Source organism: Narcine bancroftii, chromosome 3, assembly GCF_036971445.1.
Source record: "Narcine bancroftii isolate sNarBan1 chromosome 3, sNarBan1.hap1, whole genome shotgun sequence".
NCBI classification, from domain to species: Eukaryota; Metazoa; Chordata; class Chondrichthyes; order Torpediniformes; family Narcinidae; genus Narcine; species Narcine bancroftii.
The window spans coordinates 349,582,162-349,597,680 of NC_091471.1; the positions used below are offsets into that span (position 1 = coordinate 349,582,162).

General features: G+C 44.0%; 2 protein-coding genes across 8 annotated transcripts in view; one reads left to right on the top strand and one right to left on the bottom strand.

The window, feature by feature from the left end:
• Positions 1-251: 251 nt before the first annotated feature.
• arl16 (ADP-ribosylation factor-like 16) lies at positions 252-9,655 on the bottom strand. Of its 4 annotated transcripts, XM_069929688.1 has the most exons (5): positions 9,316-9,530; positions 7,348-7,405; positions 5,497-5,613; positions 4,138-4,253; positions 252-1,198 (listed from the first exon to the last, which is right to left on the bottom strand). In XM_069929688.1, exons 1-5 carry the CDS (start codon positions 9,447-9,449, stop codon positions 1,021-1,023), a joined length of 603 nt encoding a protein of 200 aa, XP_069785789.1. In that variant the 5' UTR covers positions 9,450-9,530; the 3' UTR covers positions 252-1,020. The 4 variants fall into 4 exon arrangements, with proteins under 4 accessions (XP_069785789.1, XP_069785791.1, XP_069785790.1 ...); XM_069929690.1 differs by lacking the exons at positions 7,348-7,405; positions 9,316-9,530 and adding an exon at positions 9,537-9,655; XM_069929689.1 differs by lacking the exon at positions 5,497-5,613.
• hgs (hepatocyte growth factor-regulated tyrosine kinase substrate) overlaps positions 9,478-15,519 on the top strand; it is a 54,022-nt gene continuing 47,980 nt past the window's right edge. For 2 of the 4 annotated variants that reach the window (XM_069929682.1, XM_069929683.1), the window contains exon 1: positions 9,479-9,786. Coding sequence is in view for 2 of the 4 variants with exons in the window: in XM_069929681.1 (XP_069785782.1) it covers positions 9,750-9,786; positions 12,468-12,552 (122 nt within the window). In the remaining 2 variants the exon portion in view is untranslated. Of the gene's footprint in view, positions 9,787-12,467; positions 12,553-15,519 lie in introns of all 4 variants that reach the window. The other 2 variants (XM_069929681.1, XM_069929680.1) reach the window with 2 other exon arrangements.

The window sequence follows — 15,519 nt, forward strand, 5'->3', positions numbered from 1 at the left end:
AATAGATTTTTGCAAGGTAAGGGAATTGAGGGTAAGGGGTAAGAGGTGGGTCCACAGCCAGGTCAGCCATGACCTTCTTGAATGTGGAGCAGGCTCGATAGGCCAGACGGCCAACTCCTGCTCCTGTTTATTATGTTCTTAGTAAAAGTCCTAAAATCCAGACTGCTTGGGGATTGGATCAGTCCAGATTTTCAGGATTCTCAGGCAATACTTTTAAAATTGAAATTAGGAATAAAGAAGAGATGAACAGGTAAATTTTGATAGTTTATTCATTAGCAAATACAGCATGCTTCATTTATCAAAACGAGCAATTTTAAAGAAAAATAAGTGTAAACATAAATATTTTTCACTACAATAAAAAGTGTATAATACTTGAAATTACGTTAAAAAATGAACTAAAAGAAAAATTACAGTATACAAATGAATTTCTTTGTGATGGGATTATCTATATTAAGCATGGTGGCCTGTTGCCGCTGTGTATCTGTGGCGCTTACGCATGCACACAAAAGCCCACTAAATTTAAAACGTTTTGAGAGTCCAATTTGCAGGTGGTCTGGCATCCGGATTTTTTGACTTCTACTGCATTAAGACTAGGAAATGTAAAGAAAACCATCCACTTCCACTATTTACAATCCAGGTATATATTTTTATAACTAGTTCTTTATGAAATATATAAAGACAAATGACAGCACATTTTAATTGCATTTTTTGTTTTTAAAGTACAAATGTAACAGGAATCATCCAAATGCAGTGGCATATTTACTGAGGCAGGAATAATGAATGCTTCCATTCTCTTTTTAGAACTGCGTATAAGTGTCCTTAAATCCATATTTTTGTTCCTCAAGATTGAATGTGATTCAAAATGTACAGAATTTAGTCTTTCCACACAATTCTCTTGACATAGGTTTTGGGATATTCTCCTTCATCTTGTTTCTGAGGAAGACAGCGCATGCAATGTTTCTGGGCTCTGCTGAACACATGGAATGGGTCCTGTGGGAAAAGCTGCAGCATCTACGGACTTCAGGGCAAGTTTTTCCCCTTGAAGTGGGAATTAAGCCATTTCAAGACCTGGTCTAACCCTCTGCCAGTCCGTGCACTCACCTCCAGCACATGGATTGTCTGCTTGGCGCAGGCTAATATGTCATCCATTCTGAACAGGCTTTTCATTTCAACAAGAGACATGTGGCAGGGTAGATCACTGAAATGAAAGGCTAAAGTTATTTCCCTTCATTTACAATGCAAGATCAATGGTTATTAATTCTTTAAACTTGTTTCATTTCTTTTCAAATAAAAACACAATGCTGGAGGAACTCAGCAGGTCAAATTGTGTGCTTTAAAAAGCAAGGATAAAGATACATACCAACATTTTGGGCTTGAGACTTTTATTAAGGTAAGAGCAAAATGTAGGCAGGTGCCCAAAAAAAATTGGTGGGTTGTACACAAACCTACAAACAGAAGATGGATAAGGGAGGGAGGGTGTACCAGCAAGCAGGGGGAGGGGGGGATGGTTCAGCGAATGGAGAGGGAAGGGGGTGGAGAGCTGAGGGAAAGAAGACTGAAGGATGGAGAAGAAACAAGCTTTCTACAAATTCTTTTACAAACCAACCAACTCCCACAACTCCCTCTACTATACTTCTTCACACCGAGATCCCTGCAAGGACTCTTCTCCTTTCTCTCAATTCATCATATCTGTTCCCAAGATGAGGCCTTCAAGTCCAAATCATCCAAAATGCCTGCCTTCTTCCACAAAAGTAGTTTCCCCTCCACCACCTTCAACTCAGCCCTCATTTGCATCGTCTCCATTTCCCACTCATCTGCCCTGGCCCCATCTGCTTACAGACGTAACGAACACAGGATTCCCCTTGTTCTTACCATTTCACTAACCTCCGCATCCAACACATTATCCTCTGGAATTTCTGTCACCTACAATGTGATCCCACCACCAGACACATCTTCACCTCTCCGCCTTCCATAGGGACTGCTCCTTCTACTCATCCCTCCCCATTAATCACCCCCTTGGCACCTTCCCCTGTAGCTGCATGAAGTGCCACACCTGCGCCCACACCTCCTCCCTCACCACTATTCAGGATCCCCCAAACAATCCTTTCAAGGGAAGCAACACTTGTGATCTACTGCAGCCGATGCTCCCTTTATGGCCTTCTCTATATTGAAGAGACTGAACATAGACTGGGAGATCGCTTCACTGAGCACCTTCGCTCTGTCTGCATCAGTTACAGGGATCTCCCAGTAACCAACCATTTCAATTTCATGCCCCACTCCCATGCTGACATGTCTGTCCATGGCCTCGAACTGTCACACCAAGACCACCCATAAGTTGGAAGAGCAATGCCTAATTTTCTATCTAGGCAATCTCCAACCGGATGGCATTAACATAAACTCTGGTTTATGCTAGCCCACTTCACATTCTCCTTCTCTTCTCCATCCCTCTGTCTTTCCTCCAGCACCCCACCCCCTTCCCTCTCCATTCAGAGCCATCCCTCCTCCCCCTGCTTGCTGATGTGCCCTTCCTCCCTTGTCCACCTATCACCTCCTGCCTCTATGACCATGTCCTCCCCCTGCCCGCCCCCACCATTTTGTTTGGGCACCTGTCTACATTTTGCTCGTACCTTGATTAAGGGCTCAAGCCAAAACATTGCTTGTGTATCTTTATCTTTGCTATATAAAGTACGTTTGACCTGCTGAGTTTTTCCAGGATTGTGTTTTTACTATACTCAGTGGTAGTTTAGTTTATTTATCTAGCAAATTTCAAACAACTCACCTTGACTAAAGTGCTGTACAGATCATAAATTACATCTTAACTTAAGCAAGTATTTATTTAACAGGTACCTGAGGTTTAGAATTGTATATACAACATGTAACAATCAACAATCACTTCAAAACGTTTGCGAATAAAAATACAACTTTAGGCTGGATTTGAAAGAGTTAAAGGAAGGGGCTGATCTGATGAAGGGAGGAATATTGTTCCACAGCTTGGGGGCTGCTATCGTGAAGGTGTAATCTCCCATGAGTTTGTGATTTGAGTGCAGAACAACCAAGTGCCCTAAATTGGCCAATCCGAGGGATCTTGAAGTGGAGTGGGGCATTAGGAGATCAGTGATGTTGGGGGGGGGGGGGGGGGGGGGCGGGGTGGGCTAGTCCAATGATGGCTTTGTAAATAAATTGGAGAACTGTAAAATCTATCCTGAGCTGTACTGACAACCAGTGAAGGGAGGCGAGAACAGGAGTGATGTGGTCTCTTTTTCTGGGCTCCTGTCAGGGGCCTTGCTGCTGCATTCTGAACCATTTGCAGGTGGGATAATGACTGATTAATTCCTGTGTAAAGAGAGTCTAAACAAGAGAAAATGAGGGCATGGATAACTTTCTCCAGGTGACAGAAATGATTTGATTTTGGCAAAAGTGCGAAGCTGGAAAAGGCTGGCTTTTACTAGTGCATTAACTTGTGGCAGAGCCCACCTCACTGACAAAAGGCAAAGGAGGAAAAACCCAACACCCAACCCCAACCAACCATTTTTCCCCTGCAGCCGCTGCAACCGTGTCTGCCTGTCCCGCATCGGACTTGTCAGCCACAAATGAGCCTGCAGCTGACGTGGACTTTTACCCCCTCCATAAATCTTCGTCCGCGAAGCCAAGCCAAAGAAAAAGAACTTGTTTGTCAAACTTGAAAAATGGAATTGAATATTATCACCCCAAGGGATTTGACGTCTGGTTTAATGTAGGTGGCTAAGTTGCCAAGTACTGGATTTCCAACCACACAAGATTCCATCAAGCATTGCCTCGTGAACTTCTCCCATTCTCAGCTCTATTGAGCATAAGCTTCTCCTACTTGTTCAGAGTTTTGAAACTACAGGGCAGGAGCAACTGTGCCCAGGATTATTCTAACATAGTAGTGTTGAAAAGAATCAAATCTGTTCACTCTGAGCAAAAGCACAGAGATACGATCACTGGGGCAGCCTTTGCTGGCTCCAATAGCCCTGAGTCATCATCCATGCTTCTCAATGAAAGGACAACCAGCAAGTTGTGCCACATGCATTCTCTCACTGCTCTACCCCGCCTTGCCACATAATGCCTCACTTGAAGGAAGCAACTACCAGTCACATTGCTTGGGTCTGTACTTACACTTTGTTGAAGAGGATCAGAACTGGAGTTTGCTGCAGTTGCTCAGCTGCAAGGACGTCAAGTAGCTGAATGCACGAGGAGGAAACCTGGGTGGGATTGGCAGCATCTATCACAAACTATGGAGGAAAATATTCAATGCTGTAAAAGGGCAGCTGGAGAATTGGTGTGTGAATCAAGGACTAGCATCTTATGAGGCAGGACCAGAGGCACAGGAGCAGAAATAGGCCATTCAGCCCATTGAGTCTGCCCCACCATTTAATCATAGCTGATCCATTTTCTCACTCAGTCTCACAGCCCGGCCTTCTCCCCATAACCTTTGATGCCCTGGCTAATCAAGAATCTATCAATCTCTGCCTTAAATATACCCAATGACCCAGCCTCTACAACCAACTATGACAACAAATTCCACAGCTTTACCACCCTCTGGTTAAAGAAATTCCTCTGCATCTTTGTACTAAGTGGACACCCTTCAGTACTGAACTTGTGCCCTCTTGTCCTAGACTCTCCCACCATGGAAAACAACCTTTCAACATCTACTGTCCATGCCGTTCTCCTAAAATCCAACAAGTACAGGCCAAGGGCTGTCAAAACACTCCTCAATATGATGATCCCTTTTATTCCCAGAATCATCCTTGTGAACCTTATCTGAACCTCTCCAAATTCAGCACATCCTTTCTTAAACTGCTCACAATATATTTTTAAAATAGAGACAGACAGCACAGCAACAGGCCATTTCAGCCCACAAGCCCATGCCACCCAATTACACCCAATTGACCAACAACCCCCATATTTTTTGAACATTGGGTGGAAACAGGAGCACAAGGGAGAACATATAAACTCCTTACAGACAGCGCGGGATTCGAACCCGTCCCTATCGCTGGCGCTGTAACAGCCCCTAAGCTAAGCATTCTGCCCACCAAGTGAGGATTCATCAGTGCCTTATAAAGCCTCAACATCGCATCCTTATTCTTGTATTCTACAGACAGACCTGGGCTCTGTGGAGCATGGAGCACAACCCAACAGAACATAATTAGTCCAGACTGCCGCACTGTACTAACATTGGCCAGTAATAATTTCCAAGCCTACCCACAAAGTGTGGTCCTAGCTTTCGTCCAATCCCACAAAAGCCAACGAGCACCCCGTCCTCCATTTTCTTTTAAAGAAGGAAGCAGCAGTCTGGTGATCGGATGAAGGAACAGACTAAATTTCACAGGAGTAAGTAAACTAGTTAATTCACCAAGAATGCCAGGTTTTCTTGTTTCCCCTCCCCCTGTAACTGAGCAAGATGCAATTCATGAGCCCATCAGTCTTGTGTGGCCCCTCAAATCACAGCAAGAGAGCCACTCTCCTGGTACTCACGATGATAGCTCCAGAGTCCATGTAGTAACTCGGCCAGATGGGTCCCATACAACCTCCTAGTTCTCGGAGAGTAATTTTCCTTTTATTAACTGTGATATCCATTAAATTGGTTCCTACCTGCAGACAACGCAATTTAAAAAAGTCATCAAGTGCTTACTGAATATGGTAAGATTTTACTCGGATGCAATCAAAAGAGCTTGTAATTCATGTCAGTGCTTAACATACCGCTCCTTCCATCCATTCCCATTTCTTCCATCCTCCCGAGCTTAGCTGCAATTGTCAGCTCAACTATTCTCCGAGGCATGGAGTTATTCTCATCACTCTCAAACTACTAGCCAGCAGTTTTGTGAATGCTGCTTCGTTCTTTGTTTAAATTCCAGTACATTCAATGAATCAAATTTAATTTCCTAAGGTACTGAACTCACAATCAATAGTCCCAGTAACTCAAGCATGATGTGCTATGCCTTGTTGACAACCTTTCATTTCCTTCTGTCTGAATGCTACAAGATGTTTTAGAATTTGCCTTTTTTTAAAAAATTCAGATTGAAGGAAGCTGTGTATAAAGTCATGAGGGGCCGAGTTGAAGTAAAATGATTATCCTTAGCAGAGGGTTTAAAGTAATTTGTAGAGGGTATAGATGGGAGATGAGGTGATGATGTTTACACCCAGAACATGGTTGTGTTCTGCAGAGGGGGACAGCCATCAAGACCTGAATGGATGGGTACTCAAAGAGCCACGACCTGCAAGGCAACCAACTAACTGTTGAAAGGTGGATCTATTTCCCACGGCAGTACAATAGACGACTGCCTTCAAAAACCATTTATTGGTTCTGGTGATGTAGAGGGAACACAAAGTTTTATTTAAAGTTCTGCAACTGTGGGGTCTGCGCCCAAGATGCCAGCTCCCATGATCAGAAGCAGCCATGAAGGGCTGCAGACTGCAGGGGACTGGAGGACTGGCGCAGGGCACCAGAAAACAGGGAGATCACCACCTGGCTGAGAAGCAGAGGAGATGACCCACGGGATGGTGACCTCAGCGATAGACCAGTGAAGGGGCTCTGTGGCTGAAAGGCCCACGCACGCGGCAGGCTGCTGGCGACTTAAGGTGAGGAACCTACGGAGGCTGTGGGCTGCTGGAGACTGTCAAGGGCTTGCGCTGGGCTGTGGGCTGATAGAGTCTGGCTCAAAACTGACTGAAAGGGGTATCAGAACCGGGATGCAAGAGGGTGCCAAAGGCACTGAAGGGTTCCTCATCATGTTGGAGGTTTGGATCTGGAGCTCAGGTTACCATTGGTTTGGACTGTGTGGCTGTGGAAGCACTAGAGGCGAATCTATGGCCACTTGGTGTCTCTGGGAGGAATACTCTTTTGCTTCTCTTTCTCTGACTGTAAGAGACACTTCAGATGGTGAATCTGTCTGCTTTACAGCTGACAAGAGCAATTTTGTGTAATATTGACACTTTTATGACAATGACAATAAATTAAATCTTGAACAGAGGTTCAGTTACACCACTGAAATCATCATCTTCCAAATCATTGTTTTGAACAGTAAACTTGCTTGTTGAAGCATTTCACACAAGACTTTTACAAGGAGTAGTTAGAGACTACTTTCGCCTGAGTGGTAAAGCCAGCACATGATTTACTAATGGCTTTCCTGTCTGTGGCTTCCTGCAGGATATTTAATCATCGATCAATCATTGATAAGGAAGAAAATTCATAATCTTGCAAATCAGGAACATTGTGATAAACTGTGGTTAGTTGGAAGCAAGAAGTGAAAGGGGATGGATTTTTTAATGATTAGTACCACATCAAGATTTGAAACCAGTTTCAAACACATTGAAGCATGAGCATACCGTTGGAAGAGTTGGCAAAGGCTCATCAAATTTACTAGTGCCTTCTTTCGAACTCATCTGTGCTCATTGTTCAAGGAACCAAAAGTGCAAGACTATTTCAAATACTGAAGATCAGTTTAATGTTAAATAACCAAAAATTTATACACCGCATTCTTAATGTGCATCCATTAAGTGCTTTTTGTCAGTGGTATGCCACAGGTGCCACATGCAGCTCTTTGACATTTAACGTGCGGCTCGAGGAAATGTGTTGGCAGAGACAGGAATTGTATGAGCTGGTGCTTACAGAGGTAGTGTTAGTGAAAATATTTAGTATGTATACTGTATATTCACCTGTAATAATCGATAGCATGTAAAAGTCACCCCCCCCCCCTAGCTTTCCACCAACATATATTACAAACCCACTAACTCCCTTGACTACATTTCCTCACACCCAGTCCCCTGCAAGGATTTTATCCCCTTCTCTCAATTTCTCCATCTGTTCCCAAAATGAAACTTTCCAGCCCAGATCTTCTGAAATCTCTGCCTTCTTCCACAAACATGGCTTCCCATCCACCACCATAAACTCAGCCCCACCATTTCCCGCTCAACTGCCCTGGCCCTCTCTGTCCCCAGATGTAACAAACACAGGATTCCCCTCATCCTCACCTACCACCCCACCAGCCACTGCATCCAACACGTTATCCTCCAGTTTCTGGCACTTACAACAGGATCCCACCACCAGACACATCTTCCCCTCTCCGCCTTCTGTAAGGACCACACCCTCCTTGACTCCCTCATGCACTCATCCCTCCCACCTGGCACCTTTCCCTGTGGCCACAGGAGGTGCCATATTTGAGCCCATATCTCCTCCCTCACCAGTCCGGAACCCTAAACAGGTCTTTCAAGTGAAGCAACACTTCACTTGTGTATCTGCAGGACTGATTTACTACATCCAGGGCTCCCTTTGTGATCTTCTCTACATCAGAGAGACTGGGCGCAGATTGGGAGATCACTTCGCTGAGCACCTTTGCTCTGTCCAGTAGCCAACCATTTCAGTTCTGTGTCACACACCCAACTCACATGTACTGTCCCACCCAGACCACCCGCAAATTGGAGGAACAACACCTGATATTCCCTTCAGCCAGATGACATTAACATCGACTTTTCCAGTTTCTGTTAACCTGCTTTCCTCTTCTCACACTTCCCCCCCCCTTCCCTTCCAGTTTCCAGTTCTCCTCCCTTCACCCAGCCTTCCCCCCCCCCCCCCTTCTCCACCTATCACCTCCTGCATTTGCGACCACACCTCTCCCTTACTTGTTTGTTTGGACGCCTACCGGCTTTTTTTACCTTTGTAATATAAAGGACACAGATTGTCCTGCCGAGTTTCTCCAGCTGTGTTTTTACTTCAACCACGGTGTCTATAGATTTTCATGTTTTACTCCCCCCCCCACGTCAACTATTACGTGCATACAGTATGTGTACTGTATGATTATTGAAACTAATATAAATTAGCAGTATAAAAACTAAACTCATGAATAAATATTAGATAAATACTAAGAGTAAAAAGGAGTATTTAATATTTGTTCATTCCTGGCTCTGAGCTGATCCCCTGTCCACACATTCCACCCATTGTCTCCAGCATGTGCTAGTTTTTCATCTAATCTAACAGACTGCAAGGATCAACATGACAGCAGCGGCCAGCCCTTCCACCCATCTCATCCATACTAGGCCAGTAGACACTCCGGCTGGCTCCTGTGTAAGCCTCTACAGCCTACTCCGGCACGTTAGTGACGGAGCTCGGAGCAGAGAGGGATTCAGACCCTTGGTCGGGATTCAGACCCTTGGTGGGGACGGGGGCGTTACCGAGGCCTATCCCGGGTCGGGGACGGGGGGGAACGAGAACGGGGCGTCCTGAGGACGGGGACTCAATTTCCAAGATCTATTCTGGGCCCCGGGACAGAGGAGCCCAGGCGGCCACCACCAAGGATATTGTGCAGGGTTTTCATCAGCAGAGTCTTCCCCGCGGCCGCCGGCCCCAGCAGCAGCGCCATGCCCGCCGCGCGAACCCGACACCAGGCCAACAGCGCGTTCCCGCGGCCGCCGGCCCCCAACTGCAGCGTCATGCAGGCCGCGCGCCCCCAGCACTGAGCCAACAGCGCGTCCCCACGGCCGCCGGCCCCTTAAGCAGCGTCGTGCCCGCGGGGTCCCACCAAGTCCGGGGGTTTATTCCCGTGTCTGGACCCGGTCTAGGACTTTATTCCCGCGAATGAATCCGGTCCGGTGCTTTATTCCCGGATACGACTATTTCGCCTGACGTCATAACGGAGCGACGCCGTCCGCGAAGGACCCTGCCTGAGCCTGGGAAGGCAGCTGCGGCAATCGCCGAAATCGGAGAGTGACGAGCGACGAAGGGCAGCAGCGACATGGGGAAGGGTGGTGGCCCGTTTGAGCGGCTGCTCGGTAAGAGACCTGGACTTCCTCCCAGATTGGAGGACGGGACGTCGGTACCTTGCCGCTGTGTTACTGCCGAGGGGGGGGTAGCGAGCAGCCCAGCCCAGGGCCCCTCCACGACCAGGCCGCTCCCTCTGGGGGGAGAGATACCGGCCTGGCATCGCCCCCATCTTCGTCAAACTCCTCGTAAACGGGCTGAAGCAAATCCATGCCCGGTGACAGGGTGACTGGTTGGTAGGCAGACCTTGACATCTATCTGTCCTTCGCTGTCGGGGAAAAACACAAAGCTGGAGAAACTCAGCAGGTCAAAGAGTGTCCTTTCTATGGCAAAGATAAAGATGTATCACCAACGTTTCGGGCTTGAGCGCCTTATTGTGCAAAATATCTACCTCTATCAAGACCAGGATCTCTAGGCTCTAATTGTTATCCATTAGGTAGTTGGAGTTTGAATCTTCCCAAACTAGCCTAACACTAAACATAAATAACAAGGATAATAGTACAAACCAACGTTTTGGGTATGGGAGGCTAGGATTTAGAGAGAGTATGAATTGGCTTGAACACATTGCTATTCTGGGGCCACCATAGACTGGATCAGCTAACAACCTCTTGGCTTTTTTATGTATAATGTCAAATTTGTCATAATTTTGTTATTGAAGGTTTTTTAAAAGCAGTTTTTACTTTGTGTAGTTTATAAATTCCAGAAGAATCAAGAACAAAATTATTCAAACCCTCAAAAATCATCCTTTTGGCTCTGGCTGCACAATTTGAGAACAGATACTTTATGAGGCATAAGGATGTGGGGTGTGACCCATCAAATGTGCTCTACTGTAAAACGAGATGCAACGACTTTATAGTGCCAGCGATCGGGATTGAGCTGGAGTTTGAATCCCATCCTTTCGGAAAGGAGTTTGTACTTTCTCCCTGTGTTTGCATGGGTTTTCTCCAGGGGAGCTCCAGTTTCCTCCCACCATTCAAAACGTATCAGGGGTGTAGGTTAATGTGTAAATTTGGCAGCACAGACCTGTGGGCCGAAATGGCCTGTTACCATGCTGTATGTCTAAATTTTAAATAAAGCACAAAAGTACAGACACCATGGCTGAAGTAACAACACAACACACGAGAAATGCAGCAGGTCAAACTGTACTTCCTGTAGAAAAAGTTGCATAACTAATGTTTCGGGCTTGAACCCTTCACCAAGGTTTGGAAAAATGTCGAGTGGCACCTGAACATAAGGTTGGGGGGAAGGAGCACAGGCCCACAGGCAGGAGGTAATAGGTGGATAAGGGACAGAGAGCACACCAGCAAACAGGGAGGTGAATGGCTGTGAATGGAGAGGGAAGGGGATGGAGAGCCGGAGGAAAGAAGAGAAAGGGAAGAGAGGATGAATGGAAAGTAGGCTAGCAGAAACTGGAGAAGTTGATGTTAATGCCATCTGATTGGAGAGTGCCCAGACAGAATATTGAATGTTGCTCTTCCAATTTACAGGTGGGTTTGGTTTACTGTTGTCCCATCAAACCTGCTCTGCTGTTTAACAAGAACTACCTCAACCCAATTTTCCTGAGTTATACTTTTATCTCTTAATGTGAAGAAATATATTGATCTTTGTTTTGAATGAAATTGGTGACTGAGCCCTCATGATCTAAAAAATAGAGAATTCCAAAGATTAACCATCCACTGAGTGAAGAAATTCCTCATCTCAATCCGAAGTGGCCTTTCCCATATTGTGAGATTGTGACATCTAGTTCCAAATTCCTCAACAAGAGAAAATATTTATCCATGTAAGATTCTTGTCTTTCCATGGTTGTTTTATTTGTTGAGGATGATTGGGCAGATGATGATGATAGGGGGGATTAGTTGGGCAGGAAAATATAGGATGTGAAGTATAATTTAGCTTTAATTATATTTTTACCTAAAAATACACAAGTGCTTAAGGTATGATCTGATGATTTTGCTCCAAAACAATGTGGTCTTTTTTTTCAATCTAATTAACATTTGTTTATGAACAGTTGATGGTTTGCCCAATAGCCTGAGCTATGTCACAACAGTGAATTTATGCAAGCTCTGGTTTCCGAAACCTCTGCCTTCCAAGCCAGGTTGCGAATTCACCTCTTGTCAATGACGTTAGAAAGAGAGGCAGCAATAGCAATTCAGCCCCTTGTGTCTGCCCTGCCCTTCAATGGGATCACGGCAGTTCTTTTACATCCCTACTAGTTTGCACTAATCTCACTTCCTTGTTTTTAAAATCCATTCTCGTGGATTTGGTGACTTAAATTAGTGAATGTAAATAGGAAATAATTAAATGCTAAGAATGTATTTTTGACCCTTAAACAAATTCAAGTGTGGAAAATGGTTCTTGTCCTTTTATCATTGTTTCTAGGATCGGTTAATGATGTTTAAAACATCAGGGTGAGGCTAAAAGGTCAAACCCATTTCTGAGTGTGCCAGGTTCTTGTTTAATGTAACCATAGGGAGGGAAATAAAAAGTAAACTGCTTTTATTTTCTGTTTTGGAAAGAGTAAATAGCTGCAAAACAGCTCTCACTGTGATTAATTTCTGGATCTCCATTGCAACCCATTTGATTGATGAAGTGAAGAAACGCAGGTTGTTTGCTTGTATTGCTATGGTCACATCGGGCAGTGTGAGGTGTGTTAATATGCCACTGTGTGTATCACTCTTCTCTTCCTGAACAGACAAAGCAACTAGCCAGTTACTTCTAGAAACTGACTGGGAGTCAATACTGCAGATCTGTGACCTGATTCGGCAAGGAGATGCTCAGTAAGTGTTGTCCTTTCTGAAAGAAAAATGCTCAGTATTTTGGTTCTGGCTTTGAGCACAAGGTCATTAAATTGTAATGGCCTAATTGGTTCTCTTATGGTCTAATAGGATGCCCGACACCTCATCGATAGAGAATTGGAATGGTTTCTGATGTGAGCAGATGCCCTAATCTAATTTTCAGTGAAGAATGGATTTGTAGAATGCTTATTTGCTAGCAGAACATTTCCAAAGCTCCTTGAGAAATTGCTTTAATAGGGTCATCTCTACAGCTTGAAACTTTGACCCTTGTATGCTTTGATAGCACGTCTCCAAAGTTTCTTGAGGTGGCTTGAAGTCTTGTACACAACTAGCTTGAAATGGACACACTGGGTCTTCAAAGGACAGAGGTTTGGGCTTCATTGGGCAGATCTTAACTTCTTCAAATTTCAGATTTAATTGTCAGAATATCTGCATGGCATCGCATACAACCCTGAGATTTTTTTTCTTTTGGGCAAGGCAGAATTACCACTTATTGGTAGTGCAAAAGAAACTGAACACATGAAAACAAACTGCAACATAGAGAGAATAAAAGAATCAATAAAGTGCACAAGTAAAAGTCCTTAAATGAATCCCTGATTGAGTTTGTTGTTGAGGAATCTGATGGTGGAAGGGGAGCAGCTGTTCTTGTGGTGCGAGTCTTGTGGCACCTACACCTCTTCTGATGGTAGCAGTAAGAACAAAGCATGTGCTGGGTGGTGTGGATCCTTGATGACTGCTGTTGCTCTCTGACGGCAGAGTTCCCTGTAGATGTTCTCAATGATGGGAAGGATTTTGCCTGTGATGTCCTAGGCTGTGTTCTCTACCTTTTACAGGGCTTTATGCTCAGGGTTGTTGGTGTCCCCATACCAGACTGTGATGCAGCTGGTCAGCACACTTTCCACCACACATCTGTAGAAATTTGCCAGGGTTTTCAATGTAATACCAAACCTCCGCAAACTTCTGAGGAAGTCGAAGCATGAGGGTTATGCCACTCTCTCCAACAATACCAAACAAGGCAGTTAAAGGATTAGGCTTAAAATTAACTTTAAAAAGTACAGAAAAAGTTTGAAATACAATACAACCTTGATTATTAAAAATGGTCGGGGCTGGGCCTAATTTGGATAAACTTTTTTTTGGAGAACTGGTCACTTTTTAAAAAAACAGCCCAGTAGCAACAGCAAATCAATTGTATTATTTAAACAAAACAAACAATAAGGTAAGGCTTTTTAAGCATTAAAATAATTTTTAATTCTCACCCAAAAAAAAATGCTGGCCACTGTTGATCATTGACACTTCCCCACTGAGGCCCTGCTGCCACTGGGAGCCCAAGGACCGCTGTTGCCAGTGCCAGGAGCCCTAGGACTGCTGTTGCCACTGGGAGCCTGACACCCTGGTCAATTTGGCGCTGCAGTACTGAATTCCCTCTCTCAGAGAGAAAACCTGTTTGACTCTCTCTGCTTGCAAAACCACATGACCCTTAGAACAGCAAGTCCCCCTCCAGACAGCTGGCAAGAGTTCTTCATCTTTTATCTTTTTGTAAACAACAATCCATTAGTGACTTCTGCAAAGGCTTTTGGCACCGGCTTATCTAGCAGGAGCAGATAAGCAGTATTTTAAATAAGACCTATACTAAAAAACCTGCCACAATTCATCTCCCAAAAACATATCTATACACAATACAAACACAACATAATCTGTCACACCAGGTTTTTAAAATTTTATCTAAAGGAGCCTCTCTTATTTTCATCAACGTGCCATAAATGTTAGATAATGACTATTATAAAAAGGTAGTAAATTAAAAATTACACCTATGTGATTGAGATTTGCAAAAAATCTCTAATGTATAAATTTAAAGAAATGAGTATTTGGTAATTTATATTAACTGACAGTTGTTCAAAAGAAGCAAGGCTTCCTTTGATAAATAAATCTTTAAAACATTTAATGCCTAATCCATACCATTCTTTAAAAGCTACATCAATTATGGGTTTAAAGAGTGAATTGTATCCAGGTCCTCAAAGTATGTTTAACCACTGGGTTATCAGTTAATTTATTTAAAGATATAGGAAGTGAGGATCCAAGAAGGGAAATAATAGAATTTTTTGTAGCAGAGTTAGATTCCAATTGGACAGTCTTCATGGTTAATATAATATGACCAAAATGTAAGATTTCATATATTGACTGCCCAATAATAGAACCTAAAATTTGGTAAGGCTAAACCTCCATTCTTTTTTAAGATTTTGTAAATGAACTTTGTTTAGGCAAAGATATAGAAAGGTCTAAAAACAGAGTGTGTGTGTGACAAGTCAAGAAGCTGTATGGTGTTAGCTGCAAGAACATTGCTAGAATCCTAACCGGGCACTTACATAATGATGATGCTTGAAATGGCAGGGTGAACAGGATTAAAACATTTTAAGGTTTTAATTGAATGGGTTTGTTGAAGATGTTACTGGTTAGCATCGGAGGATAGGAATGTCATAATGAAGTGGGGAGTAGAGAATTATCCGATCTGACTGCCAGGCTATCCTCTCTCAGTGCAACCTTAAATAAACTCGCTGGTTGTTCGTCTTGATGTTATGCCAAGATTCCCCATATAATTCCTGTATTGTCTACATGCCATGTGATTGCAATTCATAAAGTTGGCTGAAGTATAATGTTTTCTGCGATGTGATGGCGGGCTGTAGAATTGCTCGTTTGGCTTTGCAGGATGCAAAATACAGTCAAATGCTGGGAAGTTGAGCTGTGGAAGGGATTGAGTTGCTGAGTTCAGATCAAATGGTCTTTGGTCTTTATTAAAAATGCCAGCATTCTGTTATGGAAGTGTTGGATGAGCTTTGCACGTGTGCTCACTAGAGCATCACCGGTCACCACATTGTCAGAGAAAATCAAGGAGAAAATACAGTCTTCTCCCAGACTAGAAAGCCAGAACACTGCCTGCTACTCCTGATCTTT